Genomic DNA, 14,781 nt, shown 5'->3' on the forward strand with positions numbered 1-14,781 from the left:
ACACTTATTTACACATGACATCAATGTTAGCCCACATACAACACCACGAAATACAATCAATACTGTAAAAGTCGACAGATTGGTCAGAAAAATGTCAGTATACTGGTTACTATCTTAGGTATGACAGCATTGGCTATTTCTGAGACTGCAGGATTGTGAAACGGAGTCAGACTTGCTCTCCGTTCAGTGCTCCTGAACAGGTTGAAAAGGACTCTCAGCAGTGCGAGTACCACCCCCACAACAGTAAGATGCCAGCCCAATCAGCTGCAGGCTCATTTCCCCCCAGGTGCAGCCACTTCTTCTAAAGGAAGGGAGCACAGACACCGGCGTTCATTCCGACCTGGGAAGCATAAAGTACCATAACCAAGCCACTGCCCTCACCCACCAGAAAGGAGAACGTCTATGAAGAAGCAGGACCATGTACACCTGCAAATTCTCCTTCATTTGCCCTAAAATTCTTCAAACAACGATTTCCATGAGCCGGGAGAACGTGGAGCCTTGCTTTCCACACACACGCCGTGTCAGGGACCGCACACTGCAGCTGTACAGCTGCTTTGCTCAATGCTGGAGGAGGGTGCTGAGACTCCTCTCATGGCTGAGTCCTCCTGTCGGTATTACTGTGTGGCCTCAGGCCTAACTCCCCCTTTACTTCTGGAACCTGGCATCGTCTGGACCATCTGCAATTTAGCGAAGGGGAATTTCCACATATAAGAGAACATAACCCGCTGTGGTTCAGGGTCAACCAACATTCACTAAGTGGCAGATACTCAATGAGGTATTTTACATCTTACCTCCTTTTACACACTGAGAGCAGAGATTAAATCTCATGCTTCTCTCAGAAATATTATGATGCCCTCTCTGGAAGCTGAGTCCACAGGAGGAGCTCAGGAAAAATTTTCTCAGATGAAAACATCACTGCTCCCTTACAGACAACGCAGGCGTGGCTCAGCTACCTAAGCAGTAACCGACGTACACAGAGAGGCTGTGAGCCGCACATGGATGAATCGAACCCTGCCCACACCTAAACTTCTGTACACTAAAATATGAATGTGACATACTGAAAGACACTGTAAGACATTAAAATGTTATAAGACATTTTATGTTAAAATATAAAAGACATTAAAAATACCAAAGATTGTAAGACATATTAAAATTCTTCTGTGACCCACACAGTGTCTAGGACACTAGCAGACACATTCTTAAGAACAGCAGGGAAGGAGTACATCCACAGGATAGCACAAGACAGCACAACACACATCCGGTCCCCTCGCAGCATTCTTAACGTGCGGAAGAAACGAAACAGAGCAACCGCTAAAATCATTAAGGTGCTCTCCAGACTGTCAGCTTGGAATAAACTCTATCCCATAAGCTGAACTGCCTCGTTGGGTTAACACCATTTTAACAGATTAACTCTCTTTATAAATGCTCTTTCTCTGCAAAATTGGTAACACTTTATCCATCAGCACCTTCGTCCTACAAATTGACACCAAAACACAGACATTTTCCTGCATGTATACTGATCATACACACACACACACACACACACTATCCTTATTTCTGTATAAATAAAGACAAACCTAAAGATATGCATGTAAACTGAGACTTCATTAAAAAAATCTTATTAAATATTAGTTTAAGAGTTTTAAAATGTTTGCCAGGTACAATAACAAAAATTAGGAACACAACAGAAAAACTAAAAATAGAAACCTAGCTAAGTGCAGCACTCAAAATGGAAATGATTCTATAAAATTACTGTATAGCTGGGGCCAGCCTGGTGGCATACGGGTTGGGTTCGTGAGTTTCGCTTTCACGGTCCAGGGTTCACGGGTTAAGATCCCAGGTGTAGAACTACACACTGCTCACCAAGCCATGCTGTGGCGGTGTCCCACATACAAAATAGAGGAAGATTAGTACAGATGTCAGCTCAGGGCCAATCTTCCTCACCAAAAAAACTTGCACAATTAAGGCAGGAAACAATCTAAGGAACTCATGCTCTATTTTCAAAACCAAAAACATCCCATGCAGGCAAAAGACAACCAGTTACAGAAATCTGGACTCTATTAGAGAGGAGTTCTCTATTCTGCCCTATGTTTCATTTACAAATTGATATAATCTGATGGAAGAGGGAAGAAATGGAAAACATTTGCAAAAATATATGATTAAAGGATGTAGCAATCAGAAAATTTTTATACTATTGGTGTTAATTCTAAAAATAACCTAACATAAAGCAACAATAACCCTGTGGAATGGGAATAGTTCCTAGGCCCGGCTGTTCACAAGTCTCAGGCAGTGTCGTCAGGTTCTACGAGTCAGCGGGCATCCAACGTGTGAGTGTCAATACATTCCAACTGGAAGGTATGTCAATATCCACTTTGTATCATTGTATTTCATGTGAAATATTAAACTATTTATTACTTTTTCGCACAAAAATTAAGGCAAACTTTAAACTGACCACTACAAAATTCTGGATTGGTAACATCTGAAGTGATGAGGTTTAACACTACTTTTTAAGCGATGATTTCACGTTCTACAAAAGGACTGTCAGGCCACCACTTTTCAGCTGCACACGTACACGCATATACACACACAGAGAACACCCAGTTTATGGCACTTGACAAACACAGGCTGCCTTCAAGGGCTTGAAGCTTTCAACGCAGATGCAGATGTCTTCTGAGCTCATGGTTTTATAACTAAAATAACCTAAAAAATCATTGCCTGGAGCCATCTGAGAATTGCTGAGCTTTTCCTAGAAACTGATCTACTAATGTCGAGCAGATTCAAAACGAGGAATTTAGATCACCCACCCATAAAATTCATTTTGTTTTTCAAGTCCAGTGATAAATGCTGTTTTTACGTTTAGATTTTAGGATGAAAATGTCACTATCACTTATTATTACACTAGATTAAAAGATCTGAGTGGCCGAGTCTGGGCCTCTGAGTGGCTGGTTCCGCCTCTCTCAGAAGGACCAGGGATGGCCCAGCAGCTTCTCTCTGGAACTTCCGTACAGGGGTTGTAATATGACGTCCAGGATGTCTCCAGGTCCACACACATCTTCAGTCTTCATATGAAAATTTCAACTCCAGAAAGTCTAGTTGGAACCTGGGGGAATTATACCAACTCAGAGCAGAAACATCAGTCTTCTAATAATTACCGGAAGTGCTGATCAGTATTTACCTGCCTTTCCTTGCTATCCAAGGAAGAAATAGGAAAGATCCTTCCCCTGGTAGATACAGTCTTTCAAAAATGGGGTTTACAGGTAAAAATTAAGAGATCACTGGTAATGGAAAAGACTAGAAACACCTGCTCAAAGATCATTAAAAATAACAGAGAGGAGTAAAATCGTAAAAGTTATAAAAACCAGACCCAAGAGTGAAGAGCAGACCAGGGTCAGTGGCCCAGACACAGTCCAGGCTGCATTATGGCAGCTCAGAGCATCCTCCAGGAGGCTTCTCCGGGTCCGAGACTCACAACCTAAAGTCTGGCAGGTGGACCTCGATCTTGGAAATGTTTCCCTGTAGAAGGAATGTCGGATTCTAAAGTCTTCAAAAAGAATGAAATTAGAATCCGGCCTAATTCTAGAGACACATTTATAACAAGACTTTAATCCAACCATCTCTGATCCCGCCTTCTCTAACAGCCTCTTCGCTGGCCTCCCTACAACCACTCCTCCACCTCTGTGACCCCCGTCTTCACCGAGCAGGGAAAGCCGTAAAAACACACACACAAACCTGTCAGACCACTGCTCTGCTCCGCAGCGTCCACACACTCGGAGGGAAAGCTCCAACCCTCCACCTTCTCCAAGGCCCTGAGCGACGTGACCCGCCCTGCGCACGGCCCCACCCCACCACCCTGCCTTTCTCTGCGGTTCCTCCAAGGCTCCTTCCCACCATACAGCCTTCTACCTGCTCCTCTCTTCCCTAGAATGTTCTTCTTCCTTGCCTGTCTGGAACCTCCCATTAATCCTTCGGTTCTCAGCTTAAAAATGACTTCTTGGGACTGGCCTGGTGGTGCACTGGTCAAGTCCCCGCACCCCTCTGGTCTCCTACTGCCTGAACGTTTCCTTCATCATACGTACCACGGCTACAGTAAGGAACCATGCAGTCAATGCCTTTCTCCAACCCTGTACGTAAGCCCCATCCAGGCGTCCCTTGTCTGTCTTGTTCACTGCCTTGTGCCCCGTGCCAGGCATACTCCAGGAAACAAGGCAGCGAAGGGAATATAATTTTCCAATGGGCTCTCACAAAAAGTAAAGAAAATTAGTCTCTCTCTCACAATATCATGTCTCTATCAACAACACACACTATAACATCAACAGATCTTTGTGAGAGTTTGACAAATGAAGAAGCTGTTGAAACCAGAGTATCACAATCTTTTCATTCCCAAACACTCTGAACTCTCCCCTGAGTTGCTAAGGTGGGGACATGCAGTGATGTTCCCTGAAAATATTCAGGGAATTCAGTGTGACAGCTAAGTTGTCTGGACAACCAGCCTTCAAATGAATGGTCATCACAAGAAATAGTGTCGGAAAGGCCACCCAAGGAGAAGCAACAGGAAATTCAACCAGTTTCTCTTGAATTTAGCCAATTAACTTCAAATAAAACAAATGCTTGATGGATGGGACAAGGACATGCCAAAACACAAGTAAAATCTCAGGAGAGACTGTGAAATGAGGACTTCCAGAGATGATTACGACCTTGCAAAGTGTTACTGAAAAGAAGTTCTGATTATTTCAAAACCCTCTGGAAGGTAAGATTCATCTCAAATAGCGAGGCGGTCATCTGAAGGCTGGCAGAGACGCATTAAATCCACAACCTCCTGATTCTGGTGTCTGAGATCACTGTCAGCTCTGAAGAAACTTTAAGGCAGAACATTCAGATTTCTGCGGATCCAAGAGCCCCATAATTTAAACACTGAAAATAAGAACTGCTTTTTTTTTCCTTCAGATTGGCACCTGAGCTAACAATTGTTGCCAATCTTTTTTTTTTCCTCTTTCTCCCCAAAGCCCCCCAGTACATAGTTGTATATTTGTACTTGTGGGTCCTCTAGTTGTGGCATGTGGGACGCTGCCTCAGCATGGCTTAATGGGCGATGCCATGTCCACACCCAGGATCCGAACCGGCAAAACCCTGGGCTGATGAAGTGGAGCACGTGAACTTAACCACTTGGCCATGGGGCCGGCCCCTGTTTCTTTTTTTTTAAAAAGAGGGGATATTTATTTTCCAGAGATCTTCAACTCGATAAATAACGAAGAGAGAAAGGGGAAAATATCAAAAAGCAAAACAAATAATTTAACCTGATATCGTAACCAAGAAATTTAAGGAGAATCAGAAGTAAATCAGTTGTCCATTTTCCATCCTCTCACCATCACCCAGGACGCCCAGGAAGCAGAGGGACAGGACGGAACCCGCCATGGCCTCCCTGTTGGCCACCTTGCACTTTTGGGGGTGGGGGTGGGGGAACCAGCAGCTGTTCTGTGCCTACTATGCCGCGTGCCCACAGACACTACCCGTGTGTCACTGGACTCAGTCCTCACGGCTAACACATTATGATGAAGTCCAGAGGTGACTCCCACGTGCAGAGGCAGGGCCACTGAGCGCTCCTTCTACGACACCACGCCGCCCTGGTTGTCCCGGTTCCGTCAGAAATAGTAACTGCTCTGGCGGCAGAACGTGTCCAGCTCTTTTCCTCTCATTATTCCATCGAAACGAGTTTTCTTTCTCTCTCTCTCTCTGAGGGATTTTATTAGCCAGCGAACACTTTGTTCCATAGCTTAGAAACTACAGGAAAGCAGACCTTTCTTCACACAGAACAGCTCTCCTCTGTCACCTTCTAAAGGCCACTCTCACCAAGACAGAGTTACCGCGAACGCCCCCCGGCGGCAGGAACAGCGCACGGCCCGCAGCCCCGCCCGGCGCCCAGCACCTCACCCGGGCAGCTTCTCAATTTTCTCATCTATGCAATATCAAGTAAGCTAATTTTTAACTTTAAATCGTCACCTTGATTAAATTATTGTTTAAGATCAAAATAATCGTCTGTTTTCTAATTAAACAATTGATTTGATTTATCCTTGTACCAGCAACACTTCCTAAACGTTCTTACACGGGAGCCCGCATGGCAGAGGGGACGAACGCATGCCACACAGCCAGCACTCGTGACATCTCACTCACGCCCTGCCTTTGATTTTAGAGATTCAAGTAACTTCTGCATTCGATTCCACTTAGAGTCTTGCTTTTAATTTTTCCGCTGTCAGATTCTGGATGTTAACAATCTAGAAAATATCTCGTGTCTTTTGTAGACAGCGCTCCCCAGGGTGGTCCTGGTGCTGGCAGAGTCTCCTTCCAGAAGGACGGTATTTTCAACACAGAAATGGCAAACTGTGGACAGCAAACTTTAAACTGACATGATAGTTCTCAATAATTGGCAGAGTTTTAAAAGTTGTTATCATTTGTGTTCCAACCTTACGAAAGTAAAAAATCAGTATTTCCTCTACTAAGGAAAGGGAAGTATATGGACTTCACAGAAAGTTTAACATAGTTGTAACTTTTGGAATTCTGAAACTGATCTAATTTTATTTGTCAGATTTATGTATGTGTTACTAACTGTTCAGTCTTTCTACTCTATTCCAATCTCAGATAACAGGTACTCAAAGAAACATTTCATTTTTGTTTTTAGAAACTGCAAAATGGGGGAAGCCAAGTATAAAGTGAAACTTACCTTGTTTATCTATAACTGAGTATGAGGCCAAAAATCCTCGTCCAGAAACATGGATTCCGCTCATGAACAGCACTGTAATTTCATTGCTTTTTGATTCAATTGAATGGTTCATTTGCAACCCCAGACCACAGTATTTGCCTAGAAATGAAAGAAACACAGATGTTTAGTGTGACTTCAGGAAGTCAATAATATTTACAATGTAGATAACAGAACCAGAATAATACACCAAACTGGGTATATTCAACCAATATAAACTGATGACTAGGATGTTTAACAATTAAAAATCACATTACTCTGAAAAAAAAAAAAAAAATGAATGCCAAGTAGTAACTGTTCAAATAATTCAAAATAAAAATCAGTAGAGGCATCACTGACCTTATGACGATTCAGTCTCCTGTGAAAGTACATGTATACTCTTTAAAATGTAACGAGGAAGTTAAAAAAGTTAACCTAAAGCGTTTCACGCAAGCAGATGGCTCACAATGAACTGTCAATCAGCAGCATTCTTGACATGCTGCCCACAGGGCGCCCCCAGATTCCTGGGCTCAAGGCAGCCCTCAAAGCTTTTCAGACCTTCTCAGTGCTTCTTCCAAGGATTGCTGGATTTCTGGTCAATCTTTCTGGGTCGTCGTGTCCAGCCTACAGCTTTACTAGGATCTGACAACTCCCACCCCCATGTCTACCCACAGCCTCTTCCTTAACTTCAGGAGATGCATCCAACTGCCCACCCAGCTGCATCCTTCACTGTCTAACAGATGTGTGAAAAACAACAGATCCTCAGGATGGATCTAAGCTTAATAAGGTAAAAGGGAAGATGAAAGAAGAATTAGGGCAAGATATCTACCAATAATTAATAAAAATGGGTTTTCTTATGAGCTTGGTAACTTGTCTAACAACTTCTAAATAAGGAGTTCCAAGAATGTTTTAAGCTGCGGCAACATCACTTGAGTAAGAACACCATTTCCAAGGACTATACATGATCTTGTGAGTAGAAAATCCCAAGGAATCAACAAAAATCCCCACTGGAACTGGTATGGGAGCTTAGTGAGGTCACAGGATTAACAGACAAAAATCAATTGTACTTCCACATACTAGTGACAGACAATCCGAAATGAAATTTTTAAAACTTCACTTATAATATATGTAAGTTTTTATAAATGAAATGCTTTTTATAATAGCATCAAAAAGATTAAAATATTTAGGGATAAATTTTAAAAAAGAAATTCGAAATAAATACACTAAAAAATGCAAAACTGCTGAGAAAAATTAAAGAACTAAATAAAGCAGGAGACATACCAACTTCAAGGACTGGAAGACTCAGTCGTGCTAAGATGTCAATGCTCTCCAAATTGATCTGTTGATTCAATGCAATCCCTATCAAAATCTAGGGGTTTTGTTCATTTTTTTTTTAGAAATTAACAAGTTCAGCCTAAAATGTATATGGAAATGCAAAGGATGCAAAATAGTTAAAACAATTTTTGTAAGGACAGTTGAAAGATTTATACTTCCTGATTTTAAACCTAGTCTAAAACTACGGTAATCAACACAGTGTGATACCACTGTAAGGACAAATCTCTCAACAAAGAAGAATACGATTCCAGAAATAAATCCACAGACATGGTCAATTTCCAAACAAATGTACTAATCCAGTTGGATATCAATATGCAAAAACAAAATGAACTTAGAACTTTACTTCACAACATATACAAAAATTACGTCAAAATGGACGACAGATCTAAAAGTGAGAGTTAGATTTATAAAACTCTTATAAGGGAACATAGGAGAAATCTTTGTGACTTTGGGTTAGGCAAAGATTTCCTAGATTCGACACCAAAAGTACAATCCAGTAAAGAAAAAATATGGATAATTTGGATTCCATCAAAATTAAAAATAGTTGGTCCTCAAAAAACGCCATTAAGAAGATGAAAAGACAAACCACAGATTGGGAGAAAATATGTGCAAAACATTAATCTGATAAAGAACTCATATCTGAAATAGGTAAAGAACCCTTGCAACTCAATCCAATTTTTTTAAATGGGCAAAAAGACCTAAATAGACACTTTAACGAAGACATACAAATGGGAAATAAGCACATGAAAAGATGCTCAACAGCATTAGCCCTTAGGGAAATGAATATCTACAATGAGACACCACTATATACCCACTAGAATGGCTATAATCAAATAATCAAAAGACTGACAATACCAAGTATTGGTGAGGATGTGGAGAAACTGGAACCTTCACACGGATGGCAGAACTGTAAAATGGCACAGCCATTTCAGACAAACAATTTGGCAGTTTCTTAAAATGTTAAACATAAACATATACATATCATACAACCCAGTAATTCCACTTCTGGCTATCTATCCAAGTTATCCATCCAAGAGGAAAGAAACCGTCCACAAAAGGACTACGCAAATGGTCATAACAGCATTTCTCATAGATGCCCCAAACAAAAAAATCTAATTGTCCATCTGCTAGTTAATGGATAAACAAAATGTGGTACATATCCATACAAAGAATACTAATCACCAATAAACAGGAACAAGCGACTGATACACGCAACAACATGGATGGACCCCAAAAACATTATGCTAAATAGAAGATGCCATTTATGGTATTTCCAGAAAAGGCAAAAAATAGAGAGCAGATCGGTGGCTGCCTGGGACTGGGGATGAAGTGGGAATTGACTCCAAAGGGGCACAAGGGAGCTTTCTGGTGTGACAGAAATTTCTAAACCTGGATTTTAGCGATGCTTGCACAGCTAAATAAATTTACTAAAACTCATCACACTATACATTTAAAATAGGTGAATTTTATGGTATGTAAATTATACATATCTATAAATATACATACATACATATCTATAAAGCTCTTAAAATACAAACATTGAAACAATTTTTATTGTGAGAAATCACCAGGTGTGTTTTACGCAAAGAAAAAACAGGTCCCAGAATCAGATGCAGCAGAGACCTTCAGAGATCTACTCCAAGCCCCTCTGTGACAGCTGAACAAACTGAAAATCAAACCGACAGTGGATCGACAGTACAAGAGAGGAGAAATGAGTCCAGAACCCACGTCCTGGTCTTCCCCACGCCGTTTCCTCTAGACGCCACTCACCGGAAGTGGAGCTGAGTCCGCCCTGGGGCTGCCGAGAGAAGCCTTTAACAAGAGCACGACCTTCTCCCCTTGCTGGGGTCTAGGGTGGCGCCTGGACCACGGCAGGGTCTGCAGCGGTCTCCCTCCGAGACACAGCAACAGTGCCCTGTGCTCTCCCCTTGTCACCCTGTCGACGGTCCCGTTCCCTAACTAAATCAGTAAATGTTCCAGCTTGCCTTTCGGTATAAACCACCTGAACCCCTCATAATGCTACTTTTTAACTGAACTGTTACTTAAATCTACGCCACCTTCATTTCGGGATAACTATTTGCAGAGACGGAGCCTGAGTCAACCTTTCCAAGAGATTACGCACAAGCAGAACTGTGACACTCAGCCACAATTCTTTAAATGAGTTATTCTCTACAACTGGTTTTCACCCCTGCCGATAAAAAAGTACTATATTTATTTTAAATAAATTTTATATTTTATGTAAATATATCTCAAACCAGGCAATTCTTTGCTTTTTTTCCAGAAAGGGAGAATTTAACCCTAAAGCCACACTGATAGTTGCCACTTAAAACAAAAAAACTTCAAATTCTGAAATGTCTAACACTGTCTATAAGCTTTTATACACAGAGCTTTTCTTTCAAGATATTATCCTCCAAAACATTATAATTTCTCAATTATTAAAAAAATTCATCTTATGCATGTGATAATTCTGTAAAAAAAATTTAGAATGAGCAGAGAAACTAGTTTCCTCTATCTGAGATTAATTTCAGGCCTACAATCAATGGAATAACACATTAGAGATAAAAATATTTTACTCTATATATCACTGTGTTTTAGATAATTTTTTTCTCAACTTGGAAAGGTAAACTCAGTTCAATTTCTCTGCTTTGCAATCAGACTGGCCTGACATAAACCGACAAAGAAAAGCCCCTTAAGTAAATTTTCTCCCCTTGCACAGAAGACACGCTGTTCCGTCCTGCTGAGAAGCGCAAGCATAACCTTGTCACGACCGGTTTAAAAGCAGCTGTCCGTCTCTCTGGTCATCGCACAGAAGTTTCAGGAAAAGCTTGCAAACAAAGAAACAGCAACCAAAAACTTAATCCAAAATACCAAGGAAGGTAATACATTTACAGTGAAATTTTTAAAAGCTCAATTTGAAAGCAAACAACATTCAGTCTATAACTTCTCCATTCATTCAGGATTTAATAAATAAAAACCAAACATCGAGTTATGCGCACACGCACTTGTCTTAGGTGCACATGTCTTGCCATCCTTTCTTTCTTTAAAAATACCTACTGTACAAAAAAGCTTTCTATTTTTAAATATGGAATGCAATGTAAATATATCTATCAATATTTTTAGCATTCAAGCAAAATAACACACAAAGAACCTTACAACAGTTATTATCTGAATATACAAGAAAAGATGATTAAATCTTCAGACTTGTTTTTAATACTAAATAACTCAGAAATAGTTCGATAAATAGGACAAATATTAAATATTGCATTATTTTTGAATACTAAATATTCAAAAATGACCTAATGTTAAGAACAGAGTAATATATATTTATTGTTATCCTAAATATTATCTCAAATATTAAAAATATCAGAAACTGTATAATTTGTGAGCAAAACCAAATGTGTGCAGTGCCCACTCCATTCATTCAAATAGGAATAGGCCAAGGCAAGAAATTGATATAACAGATATAGATAAATTATAATATAGATATATAATACTATGATAATATAGACATGTAAAATATTATACATTATACACATAATAGGTACATTTAATAGATGACTGGAATCCTGCCTGAGCCGGTTCATGCCTGTCAAGGTGAACCACCGTTCCCCGGGGCTCATCGCCATGGGCTGTTCTTTCCCATTCAAGTATCCACGTATGTGTCATTTTATTACACAGCTGATTAAGGTGCTTAGTATAAACTCTGACTTTGCAGACACCTTTAGGTGCAATGAATAAGATCACAGTTAAAGAATATCTACCATGCCATACGAAGGTGTCTTCACTTTGTAAAAACTGTATCATGTATACTAATGCTAGGGAATTCCAAATTATTAGACTTAAAAGTAAAAGTGCTCTAAGAAAATACAGAAATAATTGACAAAGATATATTCTTGAAGTGAAATAATGTTTAGAAAAACGTTTTGAACCCTTTTACTATGGACAGAATCATGAAGTCTGCCATCAGCACTGCAGCTTCAGCTGTTGCTTTCTTTGGGGTTATCTTGTCCTCTGAAATGTGGATAAATCCAATCTGTGGTAGAAACAAAACAGCTTTTTTCCAACCACACTTGTTCTGTGAAACTCAAAAGGCAGTGCTAAAGAATGGATAATCTCAATTAAGAAAAAAGGAGAGACCCAGCCCTGGTGGCCTAGCGGTTACAGTTCAGCCTTCTCTCCTCTTCGTCAGCCCAGGCTCGTTTCCCGGCCGAGGACCCACACCACCCACCTGTCAGTAGCCATGCTGTGGTGGCGGCTCACGTAGAAGAACTAGAAGGACTTCCAACTAGGATACACAACCATTCACTGTGGGGTTTGGGAGAGGAAAAAAAGGGAGGAAGACTGGCAACAGATGTTAGCTCAGGGCAAATCCTCCCTCGCAAAAAGAAAAAGAAAAAAGGTGAAAAAAAGACAAATACAATAGCTGACTTGTAGGCGCTTAAGTGAGTTCAGTGCACACCAGATAAATGCCTGCCTGCCCTCTTATTCCAGCCAAGAGGGCTGACCATCTCCTCGCCTGGCTCGCCTCTGATCAGATTTTTATCTTCTGTTCAACTAAGGTAAGCACGTGGCAAAATACTTGGGGAAAGGAAGTATAAAAATCATCCCTAATCTGGGCAATATATTAGTTAATTCTTTCATTTCATTTCCCTGGTCTGGCCACTGAAAGGTGCTCCCAAATCAACATAAAGCATTTAACCAACAATCAGAGGGTCTGCGGAAAGCTCTCAAACACAACCAGAGTCTCCAGGAGGTGCTCATGGATAAAGAGAAGAAATTTCAAAAAATGGTATGTGAACACATATAGAAAGTTACAAACATAAAAGTTAATCAAGTTTCTTAATCACCATAAAACCCAGGAGACACTGGTTTATAGTCTAAAAGAATCCATACTCCAGACAAATAGTCTACAAAATTATTAGCCTTTAGAAAACTGGAAAAAGAAAAGCAAATAAAATCCAAAGTAAGGAGAAAAAAAAGAAGTAAGAATTAGAGCAAAAATCAATTAAATTGAAAACAGGAAATCAATAGAGAAAATAAAAACAAATGAAAATAAAAGCTTGCACTTTGAAAAGAAAATCAATAAGCCTCTAGCCAGGCTAACTAAGAAAAAGAGAGGACACAAATCCCAATTATCAGAAATGAAAGTAGGGACATCATTACAGATCCCGTGGACATTAAAAGGACAATCAACTCTAAGTCCACAACTCTAAGTTCTAACAACTTAACAACTTAACAACTCTAAGTCCACAAATATGAATACCTTAGGTGAAATGTATGGTTCCTTGAAAGACACAATTTGTCAAAACTCAAACATGAAGAAATAAGACAATCTGAATAGGCCTATATCTATCTAAGAAATTGAATCAATAATTAATAATCTTTCAAAAGAGAAAGCACCAGCACAGATGCATTCACTGGTGAATTCTAACATTTAAAGAAGAAATTACATCAGTTTTCTACAATCTCTTTCAGAGGATAGAAGCAGAGGGAATATTTCCTAACTCATTCTATGAGGCCAGCATGACCCTAAAACCAAAACCAAGGACATTACAAGAAAAGAAAACCACAGACCAATATTTCTCATGAAAATAGATGCAAAAATCCTTAACAAAATACCAGCAAATTGAATTCAACAATGCATAAAATCAATCAACACCACAATCAAGTGTGATTTATCCCAGGTATGCAAGGTTGGTTGAGCATTTGAAAATCAATTAATGTAATCCATCATATTAACAGGCTAAAAAAGAAAAGTCATATGACTAAACCAATAGATGCAGAAAAAGTGTTTGACAAAATCCAACACCCACTCATGATAAAAACTCTTAGTAAACTAGGAATAGAGGGGAACTTCCTCAACTTGATAAAGAATATTACAAAAAACCTGCAGCTAACATCATACTTAATACGGAGAAATTCAAAGCTTTCCTAATAAGATTAGGAACAAGGCAAGATGCCTTCTGTCACCACTCCTTTTTCACATCATATTGAAAGTGCTAACACAGTAAGACAAGAAAAGGAAAAAAAATAGTGTACAGACTGGGGACGAAGAAATAAAACTGGCTTTGTTCACAGATGATATGATCTATGTAGAAAACCCAAAAGAACAGACAAAAACACTCCTCTAACAAATAACTGATTATGACAAGGCTGCAGAACACAAGGGTAATGCACAAAAGTCAATTGCTTTCCTTTATATCAACAATGAATAAGCGGAATTTTAAATTAAAAATACAATAATAGCATTTACATTAGCATCCCCCAAAATGAAATACTTAGGCATAAATCTAACAAAATATGTACAAGAACTACATGAGAAAAATCATAAAACTTTGAAGAATGAAATCAAAGAATAACTAAACAGAGAGATGTTCCATGTTCATGGATAGGAAGACTAAATATTGTCAAAATGTCAGTTATTCCCAACTTAATTTATGGATTCAATGCAATCCAAATCAAAGTCCCAGCAAGTTATTTTGTATATATTGATTAGTCGATCCTAAAGTTTATACGGAGAGATAAAAGACCTAGAATAGCCCACACAATATTTAAGAAGAACAAAGATGGAGGACTGAAACTACCCATCTTCAAGACTTACTATAAAGTTACAGTAATCAAGACAGTGTGGTGTTGGCAAAAGAGGAGACAAATAGGTCAATGGAAGAGAATAGAGAGCCCAGAAACAGATCCACATAAATACAGTCAACTGATCT

At 39.6% G+C, this 14,781-nt stretch overlaps 1 protein-coding gene across 5 annotated transcripts in view; it reads right to left on the reverse strand.

Annotated features, from left to right (window-relative positions):
• DCBLD2 (discoidin, CUB and LCCL domain containing 2) overlaps nucleotides 1–14,781 on the reverse strand; it is an 89,263-nt gene that overhangs the window by 42,543 nt on the left and 31,939 nt on the right. For all 5 annotated transcript variants that reach the window (XM_046658575.1, XM_046658574.1, XM_046658571.1 and 2 more), the window contains exon 3: nucleotides 6,716–6,853. In XM_046658575.1, the coding sequence (XP_046514531.1) occupies nucleotides 6,716–6,853 (138 nt within the window). The remainder of the gene's footprint in view (nucleotides 1–6,715; nucleotides 6,854–14,781) is intronic.

The sequence above is a fragment of the Equus quagga genome, chromosome 4, assembly GCF_021613505.1.
Source record: "Equus quagga isolate Etosha38 chromosome 4, UCLA_HA_Equagga_1.0, whole genome shotgun sequence".
NCBI classification, from domain to species: domain Eukaryota; kingdom Metazoa; phylum Chordata; class Mammalia; order Perissodactyla; family Equidae; genus Equus; species Equus quagga.